General features: G+C 38.0%; 3 protein-coding genes across 5 annotated transcripts; all 3 read right to left on the reverse strand.

The window, feature by feature from the left end:
• Positions 1-353: 353 nt before the first annotated feature.
• Positions 354-1775, reverse strand: LOC119084385 (borealin-like). 2 transcript variants are annotated; one of them, XM_037194348.1, is made up of 3 exons: positions 1249-1775; positions 654-975; positions 354-577 (listed from the first exon to the last, which is right to left on the reverse strand). In XM_037194348.1, the coding sequence occupies exons 1-3, from the start codon at positions 1541-1543 to the stop codon at positions 379-381; spliced, it is 816 nt and encodes a 271-aa protein (XP_037050243.1). In that variant the 5' UTR covers positions 1544-1775; the 3' UTR covers positions 354-378. The 2 variants fall into 2 exon arrangements, with proteins under 2 accessions (XP_037050243.1, XP_037050242.1); XM_037194347.1 differs by having other exon boundaries at positions 654-987; positions 1249-1767.
• A 6727-nt stretch (positions 1776-8502) lies between these two features.
• Positions 8503-17977, reverse strand: LOC119084370 (prolyl endopeptidase-like). Of its 2 annotated transcripts, none has more exons than XM_037194319.1 (11): positions 17808-17977; positions 17509-17732; positions 17179-17449; positions 10789-10940; positions 10563-10731; positions 10207-10370; positions 9659-10144; positions 9390-9602; positions 9058-9325; positions 8916-8969; positions 8503-8851 (listed from the first exon to the last, which is right to left on the reverse strand). In XM_037194319.1, exons 1-11 carry the CDS (start codon positions 17958-17960, stop codon positions 8786-8788), a joined length of 2220 nt encoding a protein of 739 aa, XP_037050214.1. In that variant the 5' UTR covers positions 17961-17977; the 3' UTR covers positions 8503-8785. The 2 variants fall into 2 exon arrangements, with proteins under 2 accessions (XP_037050214.1, XP_037050213.1); XM_037194318.1 differs by lacking the exons at positions 17179-17449; positions 17509-17732; positions 17808-17977 and adding exons at positions 10999-11269; positions 11329-11552; positions 12226-12460.
• LOC119084393 (prolyl endopeptidase-like) lies at positions 14572-16240 on the reverse strand. The gene is made up of 6 exons (XM_037194358.1): positions 16100-16240; positions 15551-16037; positions 15299-15494; positions 14967-15234; positions 14828-14881; positions 14572-14759 (listed from the first exon to the last, which is right to left on the reverse strand). Exons 3-6 carry the CDS (start codon positions 15352-15354, stop codon positions 14694-14696), a joined length of 444 nt encoding a protein of 147 aa, XP_037050253.1. The 5' UTR covers positions 15355-15494; positions 15551-16037; positions 16100-16240; the 3' UTR covers positions 14572-14693.
• Positions 17978-18251: the final 274 nt, after the last annotated feature.

An 18251-nucleotide genomic window follows, 5' to 3' on the forward strand; every position in this document is an offset into this window, starting at 1 on the left:
AGTTCCAATTAATCTCAATCTTGTCCTTCCCCAGTTCAACCATCAACGATGCTCTTTGCAGATTGTAACCCTTTGTATGGTAAATCGGAGAAAATCGGCCAAGAAAAAGGTATTGCTGCCGACTCAACGGAATGAATGAGCCCCGAAATTGACTCAGTAGTTGTGCTATCATTTCGTTTTATTGAATGTACAGAGCGATGAGTCACAACAAAAATTCTTAAAATAAATATTTTCGGAACGACAACTTAGCGACGCCATTATAAACAGAAAAATTAAAGTAAAAAAAAAACTGTGCCATCCAGCACACCTACAATGCCGATGACCCCCCCAACTAATCCGACAACTTCTTAGCACTTCGACAATCCAATCAACACCGTCTCACTTCTTCTTTTTGATGCCGCTGAATGTACTCATGACAAAATTCAAATTCGCCTGCAGTTGCCTCAGCTGGTTCATTGTAGTGTTATCGATGCGTGAAACGAGATCCGAGTCGACGTCCGTAATAGCATTCGGTTGCATCGAGAACATTCCATCCTTGATCGGTATGTTAATGTTGGCGATTCCTTGCATGGTACCACTGAAACAAGGATAACCGAAAGGTTGGTTAGGTGATTCTCGTCACTCGATTGATGCACAAACAAAAAAATTCTTACCCGTTCACGATAACCGGACTGCCCGACATGGAAATGATGGTTTCGCCAACTTTCGGATAGCGTAGCAACGACATCGGTGTATTCATTTGGATTTTCGGCGTGACCGGTGCCATGACCGATCGATCGGCACTCATTGTTTGCAAACGACTGACCGGCGTACGGTATTTGGATCTGGACAAACGCTCATTGACCGAATTGACGCGACTCAATGGTCGTGCAGACATTGTGGACACATTGGCAGCAGCTGATCGACTGCGACGATGCTTTTTCTTCTGTTCGGTACCAATGGTCTTTTTCGGTTTCGACGAACGACGACTTGACTCTGTAACGTAGCCTTTTATTTGGAATGGGTACGCACAAGATACACGAAACATTTAACGCGAATAACGATGAACATCACCATGGGTAGCCCGAATGTGACATGAAGTGTAAAGCAGAAGAAATGGAAAATGCTAGGGTTAGAATGTGCACACCAGAACCAAAAGCAACAATAAAATTAAGTGCAAGCAACATGTTATGTTAGAGTGAGCGACAAAGGGTCATTGAAGCATTTACCGTTAGTGACAAATCTAATTTACTAATTTACTGTACGTACCATCATCATCAGCTCTGCTGGCCTGACTGGCTTCAGTTAATAGCGATCCATTTTGACTTGATTTACAGCTTACAAATTCACCGACCGTCATTTCCAATTCGGCGGCACTGAGACTGAAGCGAAATTTTTGCGTTATATCGGTAATCAACTCCTTCCGACGCTGCCAGACAATTATCCGTTCGCTTTCAAAATCGTCATGAATACGCTTCATTTCTTTCAGTTGCATTTTGAGACCGTCTTCGTCACTATTACGGTTCCTCTTGGTGGCCGGTTTTTGGGTTTTAGTGCGCGGCATTACGGTAAATTTGATCCCCGAAATATGTACGGTAAAATGACGAAGCTTACGATTTCTTAATCAAAATTATAAAAATAATCCAACGAACGAGTAAACGAACAGCAATGGGACCGTATTGACTAAAGACTAGACAAACGGATACCCGCTCAAACGATAAGTAAAAATAAAATAAATTCTTTTTCGAGGAAAGACCTTGTACTGGCTGTTGTTCAACTGAATCTTCGAATTGAATCAATTGAATTTATTCATTCGCATCTTTGATCACAGGGGCGCTGGATTGGCTGGATGTCAATTTACAATTCTTAAATGTCGAAAAATCGAAAATCTGCATTGTAGTAGAATGAGTTTGAATTAAGGCGGGATATTTGATCTCAGCTTAGAAATGTAGCCTTCTACAGACGGGTAGCGATGAGCAATTACGGTTCTTTTTATTTAGCAAAAACCCACGGAAGTAATAGATTTGAAAATACTTTGAACAAGATTTCTTGGGAATTTTGAAAAATTTTCTTGAGTTTAGAGTTTCAATGAATTTTAAGAAATTTCAAGAATCTTGGCGAGTTCCTTGATCGAAAATTCGGAGTACGAATTTACGGTTTTAGTATTGCTGGACGAGATGGAAGATTATTTGTGGCTGAGCACCTAGTGGCAATGTAGAAGAATTTGTAAGAAGAAAATCTTGAAAATTATCAAATACCGCTTGCGTAGTGAATCAGCCAAATAACATCGATTCTCCGGTCGTTACTTCAATAAATTAATCCGAGTTCTCGAACAACTTTTCTGCTTGTTCATTCACAAACACACACTCAGTTACCAGATAAAGAAACGCTGCCACACCTACACCAACCAGAACAACTTTGTCACAATTGTTGTGGCGCTTTCCTAAATAAATCATAAAATCTTGTAAGCAGAAGGTAAAAAGATTTCTAAAAAGCGTCATAAATCACTAGACAAGTTTTACGTGAAATATAACTTCACCCAGAAGATCGCAATTATTTTGTCACGAACTTCCTATATTATAGGACACCATCCAGTTACTACTAGCTGCAGTCTGTTTTGCATTTAAGATCGAAAGTACAGAAACGATCAATTTTCCTACACCTTCAGTATCAGGCCCGTAGCTAGAGGCAAATTCTAGGGTGGGCACTGCCCACACAGTCTTTTCAAAATATTAGTGCAGATAGTAAATTAGTGTTTTATTCCTCGACAACACTAGCTATGTAAACACAAATTGTGCTGAAAACAATATTACCGTCTTTCTCTCATATAACCGAAAGTTCCGTTGTTTGCATGTAGTTTGTGAACATCTGTAAACGTTTCCTTTATGACATACAAGAATTGAAGAAGGGCGAATCACTTTTTTAAATTATTTGAATAAGTTCATGGGATTTGTTTCATGTATTCCAAGAGCAAAATTTATGGAGCATGGAGAATGCAAGATGCTGAGAAGATTGAAAAGTCTAATGATTTCGAGTAGTTACTTTTAGAAAAGAAAAAAATTGCGAGCGAAGCGAGCTAATTTTTTTTTTCATGCCTTGCGGCCAAAATCGAGGTCAATTTTGGAAATTTTCTCTCCATTTTTTCCCTGAAATTTTTTTTGAGTACTTGGTTTGGACGATGTTTTTAAGCTCACTTCGTTCGGGCTACAACTCGCGAAAATGCATCGTCCAAACCAAGTACACAAATAACTGTAGAACGTAGACTTAATTGGTTCTACACAATTCACGGAGGCAATTAGACATGAGCATTTTGACCTTTCATTCATTCATTCATTTATTATTCATTTTCAGTCGTCTTAATACAAGCGGACTATTAGAGTGTAAAATATAAAATTGTAAGAAGTGTAACGTATCAAACATAGTTTAGAGCGTTTAGAGTCAGGGTTAAGTTTAAGGAATCATAAATTCGTCGATAGAGCACGTTTAGTTAACAAATAAATTAATTAAATTAATAGAATAGAGCAGAATAGAGTCGAATATTACAGATCGTCACATAAAAGTAATTACAAGTGTCAGTCAGCATATCACATTCGTAAGAAATTAGTCAGGTTGGAGTCTGGTAGTCGATACAAGGCATTGCGGAAGAGGTTGTGTGGCAATGTGGGATCGATAATGTTCGAAACGGCGTTGAACATACGACAGGCGATGCCTCAAAAATGTGTAGATTTTTTTAAAATAAAATTCATTTTGTCATAACACCCCATTTTGTCATCCGCTCAATAGTTGATTGTAGTCGCGATGAAAAAAATTCTTAGGTGCGAGAAGCTACAATCAAAAGTGTAATAACCAAAAGTATGGTTCCGCTATTTCGTAATTTTTAATGAGCGGCTGTCCGTATTGATGTTTAAGCAAACTTGTAAAAAAATCGGTGCATTTTTTGGGCAATCCCTGTAGAACAATTTCTTCTTTAGAACAATGTTTTTTATTATTCAAAAATAGCTTGTCTTGTTGCCTTAACACCTTCTTGCCTTCTGAAAAACAGAAGATCGAAATCGGACGCATTTTCTATTGGAATTTTTTATATGTGCCCAGTAAGGATTCGATCCCAGAAGCCAGAACCACTTTCAAAAAAATTCTTCGAAGCTTGTATGGCTGGTAAGAGGTCATCAAAAACCGAAAACTTGCACTTTTCTTATAAAAATTTCTCCAGTTACACAAGCCGTACAATGTGGGATGTCCTTAGAAAGGTAATTGCATGTACTTCCGGGGCAAATAGTGTCTGTTTGGGTTTAAAATTCATTCACACTGAGATAACATTCAAAACAATTCTAAATGTTCGATATATATTCTATGACAGAATTATCAATGAAAGTATACTCTATAGGTATGGTCTATTGTCAAAATTTGTATGGAGCGGAGGGATTTCATATAAAGAAACTCACCTCTCAAGATTTTCATTGAAAGGTGAGTTTTTTTATATGAAATCGCTATTTCCTCCGGCTTGTATGGTCAGACCATACATGGTTTGTACAATGTACATTCATTGAGAATTATGAGCGCAGCAGTCAATTTTTTCAACTATAAAACTTGAAAAGTATATTGAATATTTCAACTACTCTTCAATACATCTGGATTTATGAACTAAATTCAGCGCAGGTACAGAAAATCCCAGGGCAATGCCCACCACGGCGTTTTTGTTGGCAAAAGTTTTAGCAAAACTTTCACTACCACTAATGCATGAATTTGTGTCAACACAAAAATTATTTGTGTCTCGAAATTTGTAAATTTTTTGTGTAGAAATATTATTTGTGTGGAGTTTTTACAAACCAGCATGTAAGATTTGGAAATAGTTGAAAATGAGTTCATTGAATTTCTGCTATGATTTTCAAGAGAAAATAAGAAAGCAAATAAAGATACAAAATTTTGCTCCACTTTTTTAGTGATAACTGTCTTTAAGATATAAATACATCTGTTAATTGAGAAAAGCTTGGAACGTCGAAACTGTGTAAGTTCGAATTAATAACTGTTTCAGTTCTGATGTTAAGTAGTTCCTACTAGCTATCCACAACGTAAAATCAAGATTTAGACTCGAGATGTTAATATCAGCTGAATCCCGCTTTTCACGACGAAAAGCGGGGAACGTTGTTCACACTAACTTCGAAGTAATAAATGTTTCAAATCTGATGTTCAGTAGTTCCTACTAGTTATTCACAACGTAAAATCAAGATTTAGACTCGAGATGTTAATATCAGCTGAATCCCGCTTTTCACGACGAAAAGCGGGGAACGTCGTTCACACTAACTTCGAAGTAATAAATGTTTCAAATCTGATGTTCAGTAGTTCCTACTAGTTATTCACAACGTAAAATCAAGATTTAGACTCGAGATGTTAATATCAGCTGAATCCCGCTTTTCACGACGAAAAGCGGGGAACGTCGTTCACACTAACTTCGAAGTAATAAATGTTTCAAATCTGATGTTCAGTAGTTCCTACTAGTTATTCACAACGTAAAATCAAGATTTAGACTCGAAATGTTAATATCAGCTGAATCCCGCTTTTCACGACGAAACGCGGGAAACGTTTTCACACTAAGTTCGAAGTTATTATTATGTGGAAATGTTCAGAGTAACGAGGGCTTCAAGATAATGCAAAAAAATGTTTCATTATTTCAGATTTGTTTTACTTTTCAGATAAAACTTATTACTCGGTGTCCCCGACGAACTTTGGTGAGTTGCACTGGACGTCCACGCAAATGTTCCGATCTCTTTTTGTCATTTCTTGATAGCTTACTATGTGGCCATTCGAAATAAACCAAATTTGTTATAATGTACACACTAAGTCGACTTCAATGAGACCTAATGTGTGCCCATATCGCATTTCTCTAAAATTTCAATATGAAACGAGCCATCAGAACAGTCGGAGCGTTTGCTATCAAGAAATGACAAAAAGAGATCGGAACATTTGCGTGGACGTCCAGTGCAACTCACCAAAGTTCGTCGGGGACACCGAGTAATAAGTTTTATCTGAAAAGTAAAACAAATCTGAAATAATGAAACATTTTTTTGCATTATCTTCAAGTCCTTGTTACTCTGAACATTTCCACATAATAATAACTTCGAACTTAGTGTGAAAACGTTTCCCGCTTTTCGTCGTGAAAAGCGGGATTCAGCTGATATTAACATTTCGAGTCTAAATCTTGATTTTACGTTGTGAATAACTAGTAGGAACTACTGAACATCAGATTTGAAACATTTATTACTTCGAAGTTAGTGTGAACAACGCTCCCCGCTTTTCGTTCCGCTGATATTAACATCTTGAGTCTAAATCTTGATGTTACGTTGTGAATAGCTAGTAGGAACTACTTAACATCAGAACTGAAACATTTATTACTTCGAACTTACACAGTTTCGACCAGGCCTCCCACTAAATTTTGCCCTGTCCGAAATTCGGACATTTCGGACAATTTGTATAAAATTTCGGACATTTCCAGAAAAAATTTCGGACAAATGTTTTCCAGTTTTCACTAAAGAACCGCAATAGGAATAGTCTTTGAGACATTTAAAATCATTCCCTCACCAAATTTCAACGTTATCAGCAGAATTTGGTGACAAATTCTAAGCTCAAAAATTTGTTTGGACTATATTTTGACGTGACATGAATTGATCATTAACTGGTATATAGGACTTGAAAAATGTTTTACTAAAAGTATTGTTAAATTTGAGGGTTAACTGAAACCTGTCTGAAAATATTTAAAAAAGAAAGAAAAAGTTTTAGAACGGCTTTCTTCAAATAAAACTAGTTGAACATCCAGGCAACATACTTTTTTACCGCAGACGACTTCAATTCCAAAAATTTTGTACTAATGCTTAGAAATGTATTTTACTTTACTAGTGAGGGAATGTAGCCTTTCTCTCACTAGTGAAAACCCTTTCCCTCGCTCGTAAAGTAAAACGCCATACTATACACTGGTTTAGTAATGTACTATTGTTCGCACTTCAAATTTATGCTAGATGCCTAATACGTCGACCTTCAAAACATCAGTCGTATTTTTACTTTTCGAAGCTCGATACGCCACTGGCAGGCAAATTTTCTATTTAGTTCCAAGTAACTTAAAAAATTCGACAATATCGATAGTTCCCTTACTGAATAAAAAATCTTTAAAAATTTGTCAATATGGGATGCAGAGTTTTTTGAATTTGACTGCCTTCAGAAGTTAAAGTTATCCTGAAGAAACCAGGAGAGCGTGTCTATCTCATCGATTATTAAAATATCTATGTGAAGGCTCGGATTATGACGAGTGAAATGAAAGTAGTTTAAGTTAAGGGAGGCTCGCCGGTTCGCTGATGGTAAATTTTAAAATCTGTAAAATCGTCTATCAGCGGACGCCTGAGTTTCTATGGTGAACGAAAAAAAACTTGCTGGAGACGATAGAGCGTGAAAAACTATGGAACAAATCCGTTGTTGGCGGAAAAAAAATTTTGATAGCGGAGATCGCCGTAGAATATGGGTTTGAAAATGCAGACCTCCGCCAATTGCAATAGTTTTGTATGACCAGTTACCTCAGATCAAATTTTTAACACTTTGAGGCAATAGAGGAAGGATCAGTCTAATGACTGAAACTACGATTTTTTCTTGAAACTAGAGTTTTCAGTCTTAAAAATTGTAACGCAACAGACCGTTATTGGCAAAATCTGCCCCAAATTCAGTAACGATTTAATCTAATTAAAATCGTTTTTAGTAAAACACTTATTTAATTAGCGAATGACTGTTGTTGACTGATGGACGAATCTTAATTCAAATAATTCAAAGGGTTGTACATATGTATACATATGTACGTAAAATTAATTTACTCCCTCATCTATGTTGATATAAATTTTAAGACAAAGAATTGGTACACGGAAATTATAATTGAAAAATGTATGAAGCGCGATTTTTTTTAGAGTTTTTTATAAGTTTCAATATTTAAATCTTGAAGAAAATTTCGGACATTTCGGACAATTTCGGACAAATGTGTAAAATTTCGGACATTTCGGACAAGTGGGACGCCTGGCTTTAAGTTGATAGCTGGGACGTTGCTTCGACAAAAAGAAGATAATATGGCGTCGCCATATAATCATCTCCCTAGCTAACGAAAAATCTATTCGTTCCTCGTTTTTACTTTAAGAATAAATTTGTCATTGGAGGGTATGGGAACACTAAGTATAGTCGCAACTGTTTTCTGAGGTCAACGTCTATGTGCAGCCCGATTTCAGTTTCACAAATCTCTTAAAAGACAACGATCGAAGAACCTCTTCCATGTACTGAATCCATGTACTTTTTGAATATGTAACGTGGGAACCGTGATTTTAAGGTCTTTCCAGACGTCCTACGACTTTTTCTTCTTCTAAAATGTTGTCGGGCAACCTCAACTCATAAACAAGGATTCCCAATTTTTGTAGCTTCTGCACATCCCAGATAACTAACGGTTCACCACGTTACATTACTATGTAATTACTGTAGACTCACACTCACACGCAGTGTTTCTTGACAAATTTATTGAATTTTCCAACAGGTCAAAACATGACTATAGTGAGTCCTCATTCTTCATATTGATGTGAGAAAATTATGCAGACAAGGCAAGTCTAAATAACCTCCATACAAACAACACACACTCTACGGGGAATAATGATCGAGATGTGCGTCAGCGTTATTTCACGCAGGACCACTTAGGTTGTAATAACCCCGTAGAGTGTGTGTTGTTTGTATGGAGGTTATTTAGGCAAGTCAAATCAGTAACATAAAAACTCAAAGTCCGTTAGGGTGAACGCTATGGGCGAAAGGTGAATCCGGTAGATTCAACCAAGAAGGCGTAAATGTCAGCCTCGTCGTCGGTCTAAAATTATAGAAATTCGAGTGAGGAAGATCAACATAAATTGTTCTTTTTGTCAATGTGTTACCGTGCCACTTCCATGCCCAGCACTGATTTGAATTTTTATCATCAACGGATTCGTCTGCAAAATTAGGGTCAACGTTAAAGAGATCACTAGGGATTAGGATCACTAAGCCTTTAAACCGATGATCGCGCACAAATCAACTCACTTGTCGCTCTTCTCTACCGATTTTATATTGCAGTTCGGCAATTAATTTGTATGAATGGAGTGGAACAACACGGTCATCATGATCGCCAGTAGTGAGAAGCACCGACGGATATTGCACATTCTTGTCGGTCGGCATGCGTACATTGTGTAACGGAGAAAGGCGGTGCAGATTCTCGAAAATGGTTTGGTTTCCATCATCAGAACAACCGTATTCCTCACACCAAGAGTATCCGATTGTGAATTTTTGGAAGCGCAGCAAATCATGAACTCTGATGATGAAAATTTTGGAATTTTGCACTCAATTTTGATGTGTAGCTCTGCGATTAATCATACCCGAACTGCGCCACAGCAGCACCATATAATTCGGGGCGTTGATTTATACAAGCTGTTACGAGTAGTCCTCCATTTGATGAACCAATAATTGCAATTTTCGATGCGATCGTGTAGTTTTCGGCTATGAGAAACTCGGCTGCTGCATGGAAATCATTGAAAACCGTTTGTTTGTTGAGTAATTGTCCAGCTTTGTGCCATTGGGTACCGTACTCCCTACGGAATGTAGAAAATTCATCAGCCGTCAATGGAGAAATAATTCCTTTCCTCACCCTCCTCCCCTAATATTGGGAACAGCATACACTCCATTAAAATTTTGCAAAAAAACTATTCGGCTTGGACTGAATTCGGGAACAATATCGATGTTGAATCCTCCATAGCCATACAAAAGAGTGCTGGCACTGCCATTACGTTCGAGATTTTGTTTGTGCATGATAAACATCGGAATGAGAGTTCCATCGTAGCTCGGATAGAAGACTTGCTCCATGACAAATTTAGAGGCATCGAAGCCTGCAATTTTGATTTCCCTAAACACTTCCGGTTTGTACGGTGTGTGCGTCAGATCTATGCGAAAGATTATTCCCGGAATGAGGAACGACACAACTCGATAGAACAATTCGTTGTGCGATTTCGTTCCCCACATCGAATCTACGTAACCAGATGGTATGCCGATTTCTTGAATAAGACTACCATCGATCAATGAACGTACTTCCAGTCGGCTATTGACATTCACCAGATATTCCAGCACAATCTTGTCGCTGCTCAAGTAAATTTCTTTAATTTTTGTAATCGTAAATCGGGTTTCACTCGTTGGAATTACTTGTCAATGTTGATCGCAAATATCAAGGAATTACTTTCATGTTCGGGTACTAATGTGGTCCAATTTGTGGGATCTGGATTGTTTAGATCAACGGCTATGATTCGATAATTCGGAGCCCCATTGTTCGTTTTTAGATAGATCGTACTACCCTCGGAGGTAATGAGCTAAAAATTTGAAACTGTAAAAGTCGAAGGAATAGGGCAAGTAAAAGTAATGAATAAAACGAGGCGATTTCAAGAGTGTTGGCAAGATGAATAATGTGTTGGTCAATGGATCACCTTAGTGGATCTCGCTTGATACACAACCGCTAGTCCACATTTTCTTTTTTACATTCCATTAGCAAGGCAAGGACTTACTGAATATTCGTTATCCAAACGATCGACAATTGGGGTAAATTTAAGTTTTGTCGTTAGCCTACCAGTGCGTTGCAGTTCATCTAATGAAGCGAAATAGACCATAGAATTGTCAATCTTTTTGGGGAATATTGCGATATGTTTGCCATCTTCCGTAATGTAGAGAGCGCCACTATGGGAATTTGCAATGAGAAATAGTCAGGTCGCAGAAATCTGTTTTTTGAATTACATCAGCAGCTCAGCATCATCAAGCTCGAACAGAAGCACATCCTCCTCTTGACGCGTACCTACGCGATGATAATAAAGTTTTTGGTTTCCGTACTGGTACGTTTCTGTGCCAAGTGATGATCTCGTGGAGTTAGTCTCCCATTTCGGATAACACTGAAAGTATCATTCATTATATAGTGCACAAGAGGTCGTCGTATCCTTCCGTGCTTACCGCGTAAAAGATGCCCAGTCCGTCTTTGCTCCAAACAATTGCTGAAAACTTGATGTCATGAAGGACATCGGGATACTCCATTCCGCTGGATGTATTACGAAAGCGAACCGTTATCCAATCAGAACCGTTGCTACTTACACCTAGTGCTACCAATTCACCATCTTCGGAAAAGGTTGTGTCGCTCAGCTGTATAGTTCCATCATAAGACAAAGTATTGGGATCGAAAAAGATGCGTGGCTCGTCGTTCAGCGAATCTTGTACGTAGTAGACGCTATTCATAGACAGAAACCAGTCAATGGAAGAAGCAACAAAAGGCGAACACAATTTTACTCTTGGTTCTGCAGACCATTATTCATTGTGAAATAATATCGGTCTCCGTATCGTACGGGGACGTCATATCTGGTGTAATTGTAGGTTTCGGTAATTTTCTCTTCGATTTGAGTCCAAATGGAAATTCCATCAAGGTAGTCCACGGTCAGTTCGTTTTGGTCTTCGATGAACGTTTTTACTTCTTCAGATGTAGGATCCTCCAGATATCTGTACGGGTCAGCTACCTAAAAATTTTGTTTTTAGGCGTGTTAGGGAGCCACGCCTTGGTTAATTCAAACATTTCACAATTTTTTTTTTTATATAATCGATTTACTTTGGTTTGAGCTGACCTTAGTCACCATCACGCGCAAATATATTTCCTTAGAACTTTTATGTTTATAGATTTGGGGATTAATTGCAACAAAATATTGAATTTTGCCACTGGAATTATGAGTGTAAATGTCGAGGTAAATGTGCAAGGAATCCTATTTCAAAATAATTCTTTTTTAAATTATGTCACCGTAAAGTGTGTGTAGGACATTTCTAGTCCATAACATATCGATTCTGAAGTACTTTCTTTAAAAAAAAATCGATTTACAGTTAGAGACAGTGAAATTTGAGCATAAATTTACTTCAGCTGTTTTTCAGCTGACTCACACAAACAATCACAACGTTTGTACGTCTTTATCTGTTTTTTTTTTGTACAACAACGCGCGTGCGTATAGCAGCTTCAACCGAATAAACAAGTATCAACTGTTTTTATTGTATGTGCTAAAAAACAGCTGAAGCAAATTCATGCTGAAATTTCACTGCCTCCGGCTGTAGCACATCATTAACTGAGAATATCGTAATTTTGTAATTATGGAAAATATGCCTTGGAGACTCACAGTTTCCTACATTTATTGTAGACTTACTTACCTTTATTCCATAGTAGTCGTCCACCACGGACTGATCCCTTCTTACTGATGGATAGTCAAATCGTTGATTGTTAATCGATTTAGTTTTTAAATCAGCTGCAAAAACCAGCGAAATTGAGAAAAAAATCGTAAAAACTTGATAAACGTATGCTATCATAGCGAAGATTTATTTTTCTGTGTGATCATCGAGCGAATTGTTCTCTGCTACAATTTTATTCTAATACGATAAATGACACAGACCGAATGTTCGATAATAATTTATTCGCCTTTAATAAGGTCATGTCATGTGCCGTAAGTGATTGTTATATTTTTTTAAACGAGATGCGCCGTTTCTATATTTGTATGAATTAGTACGTACTTTTTAGTCAAAGAAGTTATCAGTGCAGGGTCTATTTTTGGGGAAACATTATCTCATATTTTCTTGAATTTTTACACATTTTTTCAGAACCTGTTAACGCGAACCTGCTCGTATGTTTCGGCCAATGTTCACTTCGATAATCGTATCTTGCAGTAGATAAATGACAACTCAAATAAACTTTTAAATATTTACAGTCTTGGAAATAAGAAAAATGTTTAAAATCAACTAAAAGGCGAAAACTATTTAGGACTAATATTTAAACTGGGCACCTTGCAGGTGGATCAGGTCACTTGACTGACGAATTTTTCAGAAGAATTAATTGATTTCACTCCTAGTTTTAGTACAATTTACGATAAATGCCCGAACATCCCGTTCTGCGTTATTAACGTCTGTAAAAAGCAACAATTGAATTGAAGTTTAGTAGATCTAAAATCGGCAACAAGTGGCAGGAAATACATAAATCCACAATTTCGACATTTTTCGTAAAACGAGAGTAATCAAAATATGCCTATTTTTTTGGTTTTGCGGTATCAGTGATTCCTGTCTGTGTTAGTGTCATTATTAATGAAGAGCTACGCCGAAAATCTTCGCCTAATTCAAATTTAGTTACACCCTTTAATTTCCGAGATGTGTGTTCCACATTACCAACCCGACCTTTTAAAAGGTTGTTCTCAAGCAGTTTTATTTGTTCCAGATCGTTTTCTATGGTCAGTCATCTCAATCACTCTCTCGTGTGAAATGGGAGACATGTAAAAGGAGTATGTAGAAGGAATAGGCCGGATGGAACAAAGAAATTCCATCAAAAAGTAAAAGCTTTTTTAGATTAGAGCCTTGATTCGCACGTCGAAATCGGTTAAGATTTGACCCAAAAATTTTTTTTTTGTTAACTCCTATATTCTACGTTCATGTTTAATAAGGGATGTGACACCCCTCTAACTAAAGGGGTTGTCGTAAAGCTCCTCAAAAGTGTAGCACTAATTTATTTCACTCTGTTAGTCAGTTGTTCCCGGATCCCACCAACTCCTAAGCATTTCTATAGAGATTTTCGAAATTAGGAATAAGGTCAACGACGTCATCTCGTTGTTTCGGATCTATATATGGGTAATCACCAATCCATAAAATCCCCATAAAACGCTTATAATGTGAATGCATCTTCTCTTGATGAAAATAATGAAAATTATAGTGAGGTATGAGGTCACCTCATTGAGGTGTTGGATTTTTAGAGTTTCATCAGTGTTTCTAATATGAGGTGGGTGTATCAACAACGGTGGTCCATAGAATTGGGAAGGGGATTTATCCGACATTTCTAAACTTCTATCATGTTTCTCGAAGAATTTGGGTTATTTTCGACATAACCAACTCTATCCCATGATGGTTCCTATGTTTTGGGATTCGAGGTGATAATTCTACCATTTCACAACTTCCATCAGGTTTTTCTATGAATTTGGCTTATTTTTGACACAACCAACCTACTTCCATGATGTTTCCGAATTCGGGAACAATTGCAACATTGAATCCTCCATAGCCGTACACAAGTGTGCTGGCACTGCGATTACGTATGAGATTTTGTTTGTGAATGATAAACATAGGAATGAGAGTTCCATAGTAGCTCGGATAGAAGACTAGCTTCGCGACGAAATTAGAGGCATCGAAGCCTGCAATTGTAATTTTCCTAATCACTTCCGGGTTTGTACGGTGTGTGGGTCGGATCTATGCGATAGATTAAGCCACTATGAGTATTCACATCACAAATTTAAAATATTTCGCCTGGCCCAATTCAAAATAGTTTAACTTGCCCAGTGGGTACCTCCATACCTCCATGCATTTTTTTTAAAACTAAACATAGTGTTGTCGTAACTGTTTTCTGTGATTAGAGTCTTTTTTCGACTTTAAGCCATTGTCACAACATAGTGACATAGTTTGCTCCCTCACAAATCTCCTTGAGGGCAACGTTCGAAAAGACAATTCTTTTGTTGAGCGTTCAAACTCACACGAAGTTTTATTTTCCAATCTATTGAATTTTGAAATTCACGAAAGCTACACATGACCTATAGTAGTAAGTCCATCATCCTCCATATTGATGTTACTTTGAGAGTCCCTTGATGTGAATGTTATGGATTAAACGTGAACCCAGCAGATTCAACCAAGAAGGTGTAAATTTCAGCCTCCTCATCGGTCTAAATATATATAGAGAATCGACGTGAGGAAGATAAACAAAATTGGATCGTTCAGTTAATAAAGTTACCGTGCCACTTCCATGCCCAGCACTGATTTGAATTTTTATCATCAACGGATTCGTCTGTAAAATTAAGGAAACGTCACAGTCAATCCATCTCAGGACAAAGCAGGCCCTAAAACCGTCGATTGTGCACAAATCAACCTACTTGTCGCTCCTCTCTACCGATTTTGTATTGCAGTTCGGCAATTAATTTGTATGAATGGAGTGGGACGACACGGTCGTCATGATCGCCGGTAGTAAGAAGCACCGATGGATATTGTACATTCTTGTCGATCGGCATGCGTACATTGTGTAACGGAGAAAGGCGATACAAATTCTCGAAAACGGTTTTGTTTCCATCACGAGAACAACCGTATTCTTGACACCAAGCGTATCCTATGGTGAATTTCTGGTAGCGCAGCAAATCATGAACTCTGATGATGAAATTTTTGGAATTTTTCACTCAATTTTGATATGGAGTTTTGCGATAAATCATACCCGAACTGCGCCACAGCAGCACCATATAATTCGGGGCGTTGATTAATACAAGCCATTTGATGAACCAATAATTGCAATTTTCGATGCGATCGTGTAATTTTCGGCTATGAGATACTCGGCTGCTGCATGGAAATCATTGAAAACCGTTTGTTTGTTGAGTAATTGCCCAGCTTTGTGCCATTGGGTACCGTACTCCCTACGGAATGTAAAAAATTCATCAGCCGTCAATGGAGAAATAATTCCTTTCCTCACCCTCCTCCCCTAATATTGGGAACAGCATACACTCCATTAAAATTTTGCAGAAAAACTATTCGGCTTGGACTGAATTCGGGAACAATATCGATGTTGAATCCTCCATAGCCATACAAAAGAGTGCTGGCACTGCCATTACGTACGAGATTTTGTTTGTGAATCATAAACATCGAAATGAGGGTTCCATCGTAGCTCGGATAGAAGACTTGCTTCGCGACGAACTTAGAAGGCATCGAAGCCGGCAATTTTGGTTTCCCTAAACACTTCCGGTTTGTACAGTGTGTGCTTCAGATCTATGCGATAGATTATTCCTGGAATGAGGAACGAGACAACTCGATAGAACAGTTCGTTGTGCGATTTCGTTCCCCACATCGAATCCACGTAACCGCACGGTATGTCGATTTATTGAATAAGACTACCATCGATCAATGAACGTACTTCCAGTCTGCTACAGACATTCACCAGATGTTCCAGGACAATCTTGTCGCTGCCCAAGTAAATTACTTTAGTTTGTGGAATCGTAAATCGGGTTTCAGTCGTTCAAGTTACTTGTCAATGATGATTGCAAATTTCAGGGATTTATTTTCATGTTCAGGTACTAATGTGGTCCAATTTGTGGGATCTGGATTGTTTAGATCAACGGCTATGATTCGATAATTCGGAGCCCCATTGTTCGTTTTTAGATAGATCGTACTACCCTTGGAGTCAATGAACTAAAATTTTGAAAGCGTGAAAGTGGAAGAAATAGTTAAGCAATCAGACAAGTAGATGTAATGGGAATGGTAGGCGATATGAAGTAGGGATGGATCGATTTAAATATTTTGATTTTGATTCAAAAATCACTTAGTGTTTACCGTTAGAGCCCCCTGATCATTTTGAAGAAGAACTTTTCCTTTGAAATTTTATGTTTTAAGGATACCGAGCAAGGTCCGAGCAATTTTTGAGAAGATAGTGTAAGGGATAGGGATATCCTTTTTTCATGATGAACAGTTGCATAGAGAGACGAGAATTGTTAATTAGTTTCAGACGAGCCGTAGCTGAAGAAAGATTTAAGTAAATTGAGTTCATTTGCGTTGAAAAGTCGGATGTTTCATTTAGCTACGGCGTAACCTGATTCTACATTTGTAGTGACCATTTTCCAATAGGTACATACAATGAGATCAGTCACAAATTGTCGGGAAAGGACCAAACTTACTGAGTATTCGTAATCGAAACGATCGACTATTGCAGTAAAATTAAGTTTTGTCGTTAGTCTGCCAGTGCGTTGCAGTTCATCCAATGAAGCGAAATAGACCATAGAGTTATCATCCTTTCCAGGGAATATTATGAGATGTTTGCCATCATCCGTAACGTAGAAAGTGCTACTATGGGAATTTGCAATGAGAAATAGTCAGGTCGCAGAAATTTGTTTTTTAAATTACAGCAGCAGCTCGGCATCATCCAATTCCAGCAGATGCACATCCTCCTCTTGACGCGTACCTACACGATGATAATAAAGTTTTTGGTTTCCGTACTGGTACGTTTCTGTGCCAGTGATGATCTCGTAGAATTAGTCTCCCATTTCGGATAACACTGAAAGTAACAATCACTGTAGAGTCCAAAGAGACATCGTATCATTCGGTGCTTACCGCGTAAAAGATGCCCAGTCCGTCTTTGCTCCAAACAATTACTGAAAACTTTATGTCGTGAAGGACATCGGGATACTCCATTCCGCTGGATGTATTACGAAAGCGAACTGACATCCAATCGGAACCGTTGCTACTAAGTCCCAATGCAACCAGTTGTCCATATTCGGAAAACGTTATGTCGCTCAAATGCAAAGTCCCGTCTGTCGACAAAGTGTTGGGATCGAAAAAGACGCGTGGTTCATCGTTCAGCGAATTTTGCACGTAGAAGACGCTATTCATAGAGAGAAATTAGCACATGGAAGAAGCAACAATAATCGAAAACAATTTTACTCTTGGTTCTGCAGACCATTATTCATCGTGAAATAATATCGGTGTCCATATCGCTTGGGGACACCGTATCTGGGATAGTTGAAGACTTCGGTCAGTTTCTTTTCGATTTGCTCTTTAATCGAATTTCGATTCAGGTATCCGTCGGTCAAATTGTTTTGGTCTTTGATCAGATTTTTTACTTCTTCAGATGTGGGATCCTCCAGATATCTGTACGGATCAGCCACCTAAACAGAAATTTTTTGTCGATTTGAATGAATGAGAAACGAAATGTCAGAGATAGACTTCGAAGTCAGCCACACCTTTATTCCATAATAGTCGTCCACAATGGACTCATCCCTTTTTAGTTGTGGATATTCAAACCTATGATTGCTAACCGATTTAGTTTCCAAATCAGCTCCAACAATATTCGCTATTAAGACAAAAATCGGAAAAACTTTACAAACGTATGCCATCGCAAGGAATGAGCCAAATGAATGCTGCACCTCATACATTTTGGAAGTTCGTTTGTCTTCAAAGGTTTTGTTCTATTACAAGATTAGTAAGGACAAAAAGTTGGAAAGTCCTGTCTTCAGGTGAATTTTATTGGTCCCATGCGAAGGATTCTAATGTAGTCGAAAGAAGTGTTTACGATTATAAATACACGCACAACATCTCTCTATCTCTCTCTGCTCGGCCGTGGATAAGGGGTAACAATTTCCACATCTATTTCATTACTGCGAAAACTCTTTTGAAATCGTAAGTCC

The sequence above is a fragment of the Bradysia coprophila genome, unplaced genomic scaffold (genome assembly GCF_014529535.1).
Source record: "Bradysia coprophila strain Holo2 unplaced genomic scaffold, BU_Bcop_v1 contig_732, whole genome shotgun sequence".
Classification (NCBI taxonomy): Eukaryota; Metazoa; Arthropoda; class Insecta; order Diptera; family Sciaridae; genus Bradysia; species Bradysia coprophila.